We start from the raw sequence: 13,053 nt of genomic DNA, 5'->3' as shown, positions 1-13,053 counted from the left end.
ATTCAATAGAAAAAGAATACAACCCCAGACCTAAAATAATTTCCACACTATTGAAGTAATATATGTTTTTTGTGCCAAAGGTTGGATTAAATTTTTCCGTGCTTTTGTTGTACTAAAGCTTTTGTTTGTACTAAAAGTTCAGTTAGAAAGCTTATCATCCACATTCTGTTCCCGTTATTTACAATTACTTCGAATAATAACAACGTATTTGTATTGCGGTACTGTACTGTACAACTAATTGTGTGTATAGGAAATAGCGAATTGGAAGATAGAACAGCTTTATCGACTTTTGGCGATATGTTTGTTTTTTCTCCACTAGATGTCGAGTTTTCGGTTTGTTTGCTATATGAAAGGAGTATACATATATTTATTTAAGAAAAAAATAGATAGGTTTCGATATAATAAACCTTAGCAAAATAATTTAAAGCAGGATGACCATGGGAGTCTTTTAGTACGATAAAATAAATGTTGTGTATATTTTTTGACTTATACATAAACAACAAATTATTTAACAAAAGCTTCTGTACTTTGAGTTTCTATTGCACTTTTATTTAAGCACTCAACACTTTTATCACTTTTGTAACATCTTTACAAACGTTAATAATTTTTAAGGCTATTGAAGCTATAGGAAAATGTTTTTCTATACAGGGTGATATAAAAAAGCCGCAACAAAGTCAAACGCCATAATTTTTACATTTTTTTAATTTTATTGAATGAATGTCGGATATAGCATCAAATTTTAGAATAAGTTTAGATTTGTTCGAATTGGTCACCTTGGGCAAGAATTATGACCTTCAAACGGCCAATGAAACCGTCACACTCTGCCCGAATGTTGCTCTGCGGTATTTTGGCCCATTCCCGGCGAAGCGCCTGCTCGAGGTGATCGACACTTTGGTATATTTTAGTTCCAACCTTGATTGGTATCCGGAGATTTTGGTGGGTATTGTGCGCTGGAAATGAAGCAAGGAACCCTATTTTGAAATCATTCTTGGGTGGCGCGTGCTGAGTCCAGATGGAAGGTCCAAGTTCTGCGGTCGAAATGTTTGCGTGCCCAAGGACTGGACAACGAATGTTTTCTCATCGGAGAAACCCAAATTCGGCAGTTCACCACTTTCGGTCAAGCGAAGCAACTCTTTGAATCTTTTGAGTCTATTTTCTTTACGTTGCGGTGTAAGTTCATGCGCTTTTTGGAATTTCAATGGCTTTACCCCGAGCTACGTTTTCAATATTTGCCGAATGAAATATTGGGTTATGTTAAGATCACGAGCCATTTTTCGACAACGACAACGCGACGCGGTTTTCGATTAAGTCACTTTTTTACTTTTCGAACCATTTCTGCTGATGTTGTTGTTTTCTTCCGTCCATTTCCTTGACGTCGGGCTACGCTATCAGTATCACGATAACGGGCGATGGTACGAGACACAAAAGATTTATTCACATTTAAATGCTGGAGTGCTCTAACGATAGCCACTTGTGGTTTCGTTCGGAAGTCAGAGTGATTTCCACAACCGGACAAGGCAAAATGGAAACTCACGGAATCGTTTGCTTTGTGGGGTCTAAAATGCTTGTTCGGATAATAAAAAACGGAATAACAAACTTAATATATCCTCTATAGTATGGTGGGGCTATAAAATGTTGTACAATGACGAAAATTTGATATTTACATAAATTTTTTAACAGGAGATTTCCAATGGGACAATCACGTGGGTATAATATATTTTATATTTTATACTTCATTAATTTTAGTTTTCTCGTTTTTTTCTTCATTCATATGCCAGAGACTTAAATTATGAACTCTCTTGACCTCTTGAATCATCTTGAATTTCAATCAGTATTATAATAACATACAACAAATAATGAAACTGAAACATTTATGTTTCTGTACTCGAAAGTATTTATTCGTCACAATACCATGAACATGTTATGCAACACCACAATTATGGAGAGTAATGGGTCAGTGACATTTAAGAATGAAAATTTACACGCATTGGCAGTGAAAACACCAAAGCAATTTCAAGGCCATCAAAACAGAGAATTTATGCATTTTGGTTAACAACTTGACCTACAGCCGTACCCTATTAGCAATGACAATGAAACGTTACGCTTGAGTAATGCCGTTGCATGTCGCGCATGTCAACTGTTTGCGGTCAATTTAATAGCGGGGCAGTAGACCTAACAAACAAAACGTTTTAATGAAATTAAAGACATTATAGCTGTATTAAAATTTGGGAATCTACATTTCTTAGGGTTGAAGGCTTTACAAAAATTTATAAATAAGACATATAAAAAATTATTGATTTCAGTCTTATTAAGAAATTTGGAAGAGAAAAATTGCTTCGTCTGCTGCAATGGCTTCGTTCAAATCGTCGTCGAAAAATATTTTAAATTGTTCCGTTAACGACAATTCGAATTCATGGATATATCGTTATGAGCATTTAGCTGATCCTCGAACCCAGGATTGGTTGTTGGTGTCGTCGTTGAACCCAGTTTTGATGTGGGTAGCTGCATACCTTATAATGGCTGTATACATATCGAAATTTTTCAAAAGGTAAATTTCGATTGGGTTTATTTGCAAAGTAATAAAAGTTGAATTTTTAAATTGATTTTTTGGATAAAATATTTGTAATGAGTGACGTGAGTGTAAATTACATTAATTAATTGTTGGGACTGAACGTCTATCTTTTTGGTACTATATAGTGGAACATTTTTATTAAAAAGTAAAGAAAAATTATAGACATGTGTTAAGATATGAAAGAGAACCATTTCAAATACCAATGGAAGTATATAAATTTTAAGATGCACATATTGATTTTCAAATAAAAATTGAAAATTGTCCGACTTCTAATTTGAATTTGGAAATGTATTAAATTACTGAAATGCCGTTTTTACAAATTCCTTAGCCACATAGGGTAAGTGTACCAGTAGTCGGCACTTTTAGGATTTTCGCGTTTTTAATCGCTTACAATTCTGAGTGAAACTTTTCAATTATTACAAAGTTAATTTACTCAGATTCGAAATTTTGTATAGTTTTTGCAATAATAAATAAAGTTTTAACAAATTTTTATTAAATTTCATAAATTTGTCGGCATACCGATTTTTTTGTAAGAATAGTTAATAATAATAATAATAAATTAATTCATAAAAATATAATATTTTTACTTAGTTTAACTGATTCGACGTCTTCATTGTACTTTGCTTAAGAATATGGATTGTTGAGGACCTTCACAGACAAAAAATTATTTTTTATTAGAATAAATCATCTTTTCTTAGCGAAATTGTGCACAAAGATAGCTGACAATATATTTGAAGTAAACAAAAGACATTTAGTTATAATAGTTTCATTTATTTGGGCTTAAAAATAAAAAGTGCCGACTACTGGGACATGCCGAACTTAGGCAAACTTATCCTATATAAATTAGATCCTCTCCCACTATTTTAATAAAAGTAAAATGAAATAATGGAAAGAGTAGAATACAGGGTGGGATAAAAAAATTCAACAAAGTTAACCGCTATAATTTAGACATATTTTTTTTTAAATTTTATTGGATGAAATCAAAAAATGTCGGAAATAGCATCACATTTTAGAATAAGATTTGATTTGTTTAAATTGGTCACCTTTGGCACCAATTAAGGCCTTCAAACGGCCAGTGAAACCGTAGCACGTCGAATGTTGTTTTGCGGTATTTTGGCCCGTTCCCGGCGAAGCGCTTGCTTGAGGTGATCGACACTTTGGTATTTTTTCAGTGCCAATCTTGTTTTCCAAAATACTCCAGACACAATAGTCAACCGGATTGGTATCCTGAGATTTTGGTGGCTATTGTGCGTTGGAAATGAAGCGATGAACCTCATTTTGTAGCCATTCTTGTGTGGCGCTAGCTGAGTGCGATGGTGCTGAGTCCTGTTAGAATGTCCAAGGTCTGCGGCCAAACTGTTTGCGTGGCCAAGGCGGGTATATTACAGCCCTTACAGCGCAAATATTTGCGCGATAATATTCGGCATTTATTCTGATGCCACAGACGATTAATACCAGCGGAGACCGACCATCGATTGTTATGGAGCCAAACACCATCATTGCCGCCGCTAGAGTTCTGGTGGTCAGCCGAAGGTGCACATTTTCAGCTGACCTCTTAGGCAAGTAAACACGATCATTTTGTTTGTCTACAAACTGCTGGACAGCGAATGTTTTCTCCTCGGAGAAAACCAAATTCGACAGATCACCACTTTTGGCCAAGAAAAGCAACTCTTCAGCTCTGGAATGGAATATTGGGATATGTTCAGTTCACGAGCCATTTTTCGGCCACTGCGATGCTGGTTTCGATCAAGTCGCTTCTTTACTTTTCGAACCATTTCTGCTGATGATGCTGTTTTCTTACGTTCACTTCCTTGACGTCGGGCTACGCTACCAGTATCACGGCAACGAGCGATGATACGAGACACAAAAGATTTATTCACATTAAAATGCAGGAGTGCTCTAACGATAGCCACTTGTGGTTTTCCTGCCAAATATAAAGAAGTCACACTATCACGCTTGAATTCCATCACGAATAACTTTTTTTCTGGAAAATTCTCACCAAAATGCTTTTGTGCACTTGTAAACAATATAATGAGCTGTCACTGGAATAATTTGAACATCTGTCGGGCGAGTGGCTTAGAAATGACAGCTGTCTGAATTTGGTTGCAGTTTTTTTTTTTTTTTTTTTTTGTTTTAAAATAGCGCTTTGGAAAATTAGAGGAGTAAATATTAATTTAGTTGGTTCAAACTTTTCCCTAATTCAAAGCAAATCACAGCAAAATCGTTTGGGAAATTTGAAAAAAAAAACAGTAAAGAAAGTCTTAAAGTCGGGCGGGGCAGACTTTGTGATACCCTACACCACTTTGCTAATTAAGTAGAGCTCCACATAACAATTAAAAGTTTTTATGGGAGAATTCAATTATACACGCTATGATTATAATTATAATTTAAAGTTCAAAGGACTAAATATGCCGAAGCATTTGTATCTTTTAAATTCGGAATTGTATTGCCCATTAGGTGCATAACTAATTTGAAATCGGATAAAGATATATATGGGAACTATATCTAAATCTGAACCGATCTCGATAAAATTTGTCAAAGATGTTTCTGAGTTGTATTTGATATATTTCACTGAATATCGTTGTTACGGAGTGCATATTACGGCTGCGAAGGACAAAAATAACAAATCGGATGAACAATATATATGGGAGCTATATCTGAACCGATCTTCACCAAATTCGGTCGTATGTGCCAAATTCCATCCCATTTGGGAAAATATTAGACGTTTGTTGCACAATAAAAAGTAAATCGGACGAAGTTATATATGGGAGCTATATCCATATATGAACCGATCTCGATAAAATTTAGCAAATGTATTTCTGAGCTGTATTTGATATATTTCCCTGAATATCGTTGTTACGGAGGGCATATTACGGCATATTACAACAAATCGGATGAACAGTATATATGGGAGCTATAGCTATATCTGAACCGATCTTCACCAAATTTGACATACTAGCTTCTAGACTCAATTCGGTCGTAAGTGCCAAATTCCATCCCATTTGGACAAATATTAGACGTTTGGTGCACAATAAAAGGTAAATCGGACGAACTTATATATGGGAGCTATATCCATATCTGAACCGATCTCGATAAAATTTAGCAAATGTATTTCTGAGCTGTATTTGATATATTTCTCCAAATATTGCTGTTGCATAGTGCATATTACGGCGGCGGTGGACAAAACTAACAAATCGGATGAACAATATATATGGGAGCTATAGCTATATCTGAACCGATTTGATCAAATTTGGCATACATATTTTCAGGCCTAATTTGAGTGTATATGAGTGTGAAGATATATATGGGAGCTATATCTAAATTTTGACCGATTATTTCCAATTTCAATAGTGTTCGTCCTTGGGCCAAAAAAAAAGATCTTTGCAAAATTTCATCTGGATCGGGCAATAAATGTGACCTGTACTTTGTTTACAAAAATACATGGACAGACGGACGGACGGACGGACAGACGGACGGACGGACATGCATAAATCGACTCAGAATGTGATTCTATGCAGATCATCAAAAGGAACTATGGGTCTATCTCGTTTCCTTCTGCCTGTTACAAACAAATGCACAAAGACATAATACCCTGACCACCTTGTGGTGTAGGGTATAAAAACATATTAAAATTATGGTTTTGGCTGTCAGCTAACAAATTTTGGACCATATCGGTTAGTACCTCTTACAAGTGCCTACAACTGGGAATATTATTATCCCATATCCTGTTTTCAACAATAAGAATTTTTATACCCTACAACACTATGTGTTGGGGGTATTATAAGTTTGATTGGGCCAAAAATTATGTAACACCTCGAAATATTGGTTTCCCACATAGGAAAGTATATATGGATCTTCCTAGCTCGCCGAGCTGAGTCGATCTAGCTATGTATGTCCGTCCGTCCGTCTGTCCGTCTGTCCATGTTAAATTGTAATCACTCTGCAGGTCGCAATTATGGCCCGATCTTCACAAAATTTAGAATGTAGGTTGGGCTTGGGCCAGAATAGAACCCTATTGCTTTTGGAGATGATCGCCAAATGTTTAGGGGTTGAAATGGACCAAATACTGAAAAAATGTCGGATTTTGCAGTAGCTATACAGGTCGCAATTATAGACCAATCAATTCGCATGTAGATAGAGTTTAGGGCGGGGAAGAAGCCTACTAATTTGGGTGGTCATCGGATAATATTTAGCGGGTAAATAGACCATATATTTTGTGTTGAAACAATTCAAAATTTTTCATTAAACCGCGAATATTTTAAATCCCTGCGAAATCACAAAGCCATGACAGGGTTACTTCTCATCTTTAAATTGATGTTAACATCCAACAAAACGGATATATTGCAAAATATGTGCGATATATATGTCTATCAAAGGAGATATGCTTGAAAGATCTCTTATATGTCGAGAACGGCTGAACTGATTTCGACAGTTCTCATTAATTCAGAATGGCCTCTAGGCAGGAAAGAAGAAACGTCAAAAAAAATCGCATAAAAATATCTCTCTAAAGATGAAAATATTGATTTTCTAATATTTTCTCATATTTTTTCAATGTTGTCATATTTTTGGCATATTTTCATTTTGAATTAAACATTTGGTAATATTTCTACAGCTAACAAAACTAAGTAGTTAGGATATCAGGATATCATATACAGATCGCATTTATGGCCCGATCCTTACGAAATTTTGCATGGGGATAAGATGAGGGTCAGAATAGAAGCCTACTCTTTTTTGAGATGATCGCCATATATTTAGGGGTTGAAATGGACCAAAAAGTGCAAAATTGTCAGCAGGTCGTAATTATCGTCCGATCCTCACGCTCATTTGAATGGTGGTTACCGGACATTGCAAAAGCCAAGCAGTTTTGGATGGCCATCGAAAAATATTCAATGTGTGAATAATTTGTCAACTTTTGTAGACAAAATACGAAAGTGTCCATTCCAGTGTCTTTTTGGAGAATTCACAAATACATGAAAGACGCACTTCTGACTATTTCGTTAACGCTGATTTCGTGGAAGAATATAGTCAAATGTCTGTATCTCATATAGATGCGTTTCAGTCAAAAACCAATAATAAATGTTAATATTTTGCCACTTCTGAGAGATTATAGGTCTTTGGGAAATATTGGTTCCAGATCTAGGAAGACCATTTACGTGCAACATCTACCAATAAATTGGAATTGAGCAAATTAGTCTAAGTTGCTATTATTCGAAAATTAGAGAACGAAACCTGATGGTTTTCTTTTATAATTTGTCACAATATCTTGTGGAATTCTTCCGAGTTTCTCGCCTATATAAACAGTTTCGTTTATTATAGTGTTGTAGGGTATTCAACGGTCGGCCCCGCTCGACTGTAGCCTTTGCTTACTTGTTTTATCATAGATTTAAGTTGCAATTTCAGTGTTAAAATTTATCTTTTAAACTGCACATTTTGTATAATATATGTAATATGTCATTATCATCATCTAGTTCGTACTTTTGATTTAAGCCAACCCAATCTTACTTCTTCCATTTCAGATTCAAACCATTTAAACTTCATGGTCTTCTAATTATCTACAATTTATCTATGGCATTATTAAATTTACACATTTTTAAGGAACTATTAATAAATGCATCACATTTGAAATACAGCTATTGGTGTCAGCCATGTAGAGTGATTTATTCTGAACATGAAATCAAGGTAATATTATTTTTCATAATTAATTAATAATATGTATTAATGAATTAATATATATTTATCTCTAGTTAGCCTCCGCTGTATGGTGGTTTTATTTCTCAAAATTACTGGAGTTTTCAGATACTGCATTTTTCATTTTACGGCAAAAGTGGAAACAGCTGACTCCGCTACATGTCTATCATCACAGCACTATGTTTCCATTGTGGTGGATAGCCATAAAATGGGTACCAACTGGATCAAGTATGTATTGGGAATCATCAACAACAACAAAATTTAAAGTTCAATTATTAAATGGAGCAAACATTTGCTCTGTTCCAGACTGCAAGAATGTAAAAGTTTTTATTACGATAACCGATTTTCCCTTTATGACACGAAGAAAATTGCAAAAATAGCAGATTCTTGCAGGTACTATAACAAAGTAATTAATTCCTCATTATTTTCGAAAAAGTGGGAAAATAATAAAACAAGTAAAAAAGCTGTAAGTTCGGCCGGGACGATATTTGAATGCCCCCAACCATTTGGAAAGATGTTGGCAATTTTCAAGAAGAAGATGTGGACCTGCACAGACAATTTTCTGTCATAGGCTGTAGTATCCATTATGAACTCCAAACAGCAAATTTGAAGCAATTCGCTGTCGCTAAAATCATCAAAATACCGAAAACAGGGAGGTACCGTAATATGGGCGAAATACGACGACGTGGACCTGCACAGACAAGTTTCTGTCTTAGGCTGTAGCATCCATTACGAACTTAAAATACCAAATTTGAAATAATCCCGGTGAATAATGTCGCTAAAATCATCAAAGTACCGAATATCGAGGGGTACAGTTATATTGGGGCTATACGAAGACGTGGACCTACATAGCCCAAAAGTACTGCAGACATAATACACATTTGAGTAAATTTTTATCAACTTACTTCATTTCGTTCGGAAGCTAGAGTGATTTCCACAGACGGGCAGACGGATAGACGGACATTGATAAATCGACATAGAATTTTATGCTGATCAAGAATATATATACTTTGTGGGGTCTAAAATGTATATTTCGAGGTGTTACAAACGGAATAACAAACTTAATATACGCTATGGTGGAGGGTATAAAACAGTAAGGAAAAGTAAAAAGTTGGGCTGGGCCGACTATATGAGCTCCGTAACAGAAAAAAAAAATATTTGACCACTTATTAATATTTGGCTTTGGAGCAGCTATAATTTGGTTTTAGAGGGAACTAATATATGGAAGTCATATCCAATTCTGAGACGATTTATTGTAGTGTAGCGCATATTACGTATCTGAGGAACTTAAAACTCGAAATAGGATGGAACATATATATGGGAGCTAAGCTATATCTGAACCGATTTTTGTACATCATTCGATGTTGAATTCGGTCGGATGTGCCAAAATTTAGATCGTTTGGACTGATATTGGTCATTGGGTCAATCGAATAATAAATCCGACCTGTATTTTGTTCACGAAAACGGACAGACTGGCGGACTGACATGCATAAATCGACTCAGAAAGTGACTCCAAGAAGAACCTCAAAAAAACAAAAAAAAAAAACAAGTAAGCAAAGGCTACAGTCGAGCGGGGCCGACCGTTGAATACCATACAACACTATAATAAACGATACATTTTATATAGGCGAGATACTCGAAAGAATTCCACAAGATATTGTGACAAATAATAAAAAAACCATCATGTTTCGTTCTCTAATTTTCGAATAATAGTAACTTAAACGAATTTGCTCATTTCCAATTTATTGGTAGATGTTGCACGTAAATGGTCTTCCTAGATCTGGAACCAATATTTCCCAAAGATCTATAATCTCTCAGAAGTGGCAAAAGATTAAAATTTATTATTTGTTTTTGACTGAAACGCATCTATATGAAATACAGACATGTGACTATATTCTTCAACGAAATCAGCGTTAACGAAATAGTCAGAAGTGCGTCTTTCCTGTATTTGTGAATTCTCCAAAAAGTCACTGGAATGGACATTTTCGTATTTTGTCTACAAAAGTTGACAAACTCCTTCACACATTGAATATTTTTGGATGGCCATCCAAAACTGCTTGGCTTTTGCAATGTCCGGTAACCCACATTCAAATGTGCGTGAGGATCGGGCGATAATTACGACCTCCTGACAATTTTGCAGTTTTTTGGTCCATTTTAACCCCTAAACATATGTCGATCATCTCAAAAAAGAGTAGGCTTCTATTCTGACCCTCATCTTATCCCCATGCAAAATTTCGTAAAGATCGGGCCATAAATAAGATCTGTATATGATATCCTGATATCCTAACTACTTAGTTTTGTTAGCTGTAGAAATATTACCAAATGTTTAATTCAAAATGAAAATATGCCAAAAATATGACAACATTGAAAAAATATGAGAAAATATTAGAAAATCAATATTTTCATCTTTATAGAGATATTTTTATGCGATTTTTTAGACGTTCTTTTCTTTCCTGCCAAGAGGCCATTCTGAATTAATGAGAACTGTCGAAATCAGTTCAGCCGTTCTCGACATATAAGAGATCTTTCAAGCATATCTTCTTTGATAGACATATATATCGCACATATTTTGCAATATATCCGTTTTGTTGGATGTTAACATCAATGTAAAGGTCAGAAGTAACCTTGTCATGGCTTTGTGATTTCGGAGGGATTTAAAATATTCGCGGTTTAATGAAAAATTTTGAATTTTTTTCAACAAAAAAGATATGGTCTATTTTACCCGCTAAATATTATCCGATGATCACCCAAATTGGTAGGCTTCTTCCCCGCCCTAAACTCTAGCTACATGTGAAATTCCGCGTTGATTGGTCTATAATTGCGACCTGTATAGCTACTGCAAAATCCGACATTTTTTTAGTATTTGGTCCATTCCAACCCATAAACATTTGGCGATCATCTCCAAAAGAAATAGGGTTCTATTCTGACCCTAGCCCCACCTCCATTCTAAATTTCGTGAAGATCGGGCCATAATTGCGACCTGTAGAGTGATTACAAATTAACATGGACAGACGATACTTAAGTCAGATACTTAATTTTTATTCAAATTTTAATTCTTTATTTCCAGCCTTCTTTCCCGCACTTATTAATTCCTTTGTCCATGTAATAATGTACACCTACTATGGCCTAAGTGCATGTGGTCCGGCTGTACAAAAATATCTGTGGTGGAAAAAATATCTAACCGGTTTACAATTGGTAACGTATAAGTTTTAAGTTTTTACAACATCGGAGGACTAAAATCAATGTTAAAATTCGCATTATTCGTTTCAGTTACAATTTACACTTGGCCTGCTTTGGGCCGTTCAAGCTCTGGTAAATCGATGTGATTTTCCTGAATGGATAAATTGTGCCACCATTGTTTATATGATTTCGTTTTTGATACTTTTTGGTCGCTTCTATAAAAGAGAGTACCGACGATCGAAAGAATCTAAGAAATTGAAGGGAAATTAATAATAATTACTTTAATGTACGATAAACTAATAAAATAAAAAAATAAATAATAAAAAAAGGAACTAAATAGAATAAATACTTGTTTATACATATTAATTAGCAATAACAATTATCACCAATATTACTATCACAGTTAAAAATAAAATGTATCTCTTAATTTTTTCAACGTTGCATAAATTATGCATTATGGTCTAATTAGTTGCCTTAAAATGTAAATTTATGTAAGCACATAAAAAGAGTTATCTATTTTTACTACCCTCCTTCATGAAGCAATAATTCTCTCTTTGAATGGATGGCAACAAAAAATGCGCAGAAAAAGCTGTATTTAACGTTACCATAAGCTGCAGTAGCTTTGATGCACTAACTGAGGAATTAGAAAACGTCATAAATTAATGCTTTTCTTCTCGGTATTGTTTTGAAACGCTTTGTGTAGATAATAAAGCTAGTGTAAAGTATATAATGATTAACTGCAACTTTCTTGTGGGAGGTGGATTAATGAGAACTTTTATGGGGAAAATTTACTATGCAACCATTTTGAAAGATTAACTAATAACTCTTTGTTATGAGGTACAGAAATAGTCAATACAATTTTAAGTTTAATTTAATTTGAAATGAGATAGGCAAATCAGGGTCTATTTGACAAGGTCAGTGTACAAGGTATGATGGTTAGTGACGTACAGGTTGAGATAAAAAACTGCAACAAAGTCAAAAAGGAGGGTATATTAACTTTTTCATTCCATTTGTAATATGTCTAAATATTCGTCGTAGACCCCATAATGTATATATATTCATAATCAGCATAAAATTCTAAGTCGATTTAACGATGCCCGTCTGTCTGTCTTTCCGTCTGTCTGTCTGTTGAAATCACGATACAGGCCACATTATTTGACGTAGAGCATCAAAATTTAGCAGAATAATTTGTATTGTGTCTAGGACGGTATAGAAAATGACATATATCGGTCCACGTTTTGGTATAGTCTCCATATAACGGTACCTCCCGATATTCGGCATTTTCATGATTTTTGCCACATTTTCCCACGAATATGTCTAAAAATAGGTATTTGTGGATCATAATTGGTTCTAATGTTTCCATTACCCTAAGGTGGAACTTAATGCTTTTTTACTTGTTTTTTTTTTAATTTATTGAATGAAAGCAAAAAATGTCGGAAAATAGCATCAACTTTTAGAATAGGTTTAGATTTGTTCGAATTGGTCACCTTTGGCACGAGTTATGGCCTTCAAACGGCCAATAAAACCTTCACACGCTGCCCAAATGTTGCTCTGCGGTGTTTTGGCCCATTCCCGGCGAAGCGCTTGCTTGAGGTGATCGACACTTTGGTATT

General features: G+C 34.8%; 1 protein-coding gene across 1 annotated transcript; it reads left to right on the top strand.

The window, feature by feature from the left end:
• The first annotated feature begins 2,348 nt into the window (after nucleotides 1–2,348).
• On the top strand, nucleotides 2,349–11,710 carry LOC101897164 (elongation of very long chain fatty acids protein 4-like). The gene is made up of 5 exons (XM_005181618.1): nucleotides 2,349–2,548; nucleotides 8,089–8,251; nucleotides 8,317–8,488; nucleotides 11,328–11,455; nucleotides 11,531–11,710. Exons 1-5 carry the CDS (start codon nucleotides 2,349–2,351, stop codon nucleotides 11,708–11,710), a joined length of 843 nt encoding a protein of 280 aa, XP_005181675.1.
• The last annotated feature ends 1,343 nt before the right edge of the window (nucleotides 11,711–13,053 follow it).

This window comes from Musca domestica, unplaced genomic scaffold (assembly GCF_030504385.1).
Source record: "Musca domestica strain aabys unplaced genomic scaffold, Musca_domestica.polishedcontigs.V.1.1 18, whole genome shotgun sequence".
In the NCBI taxonomy this organism is placed as follows: Eukaryota; Metazoa; Arthropoda; class Insecta; order Diptera; family Muscidae; genus Musca; species Musca domestica.
Note: the sequence above shows the minus strand (reverse complement) of the source record. Positions and strands in the feature narration are given on the sequence as shown.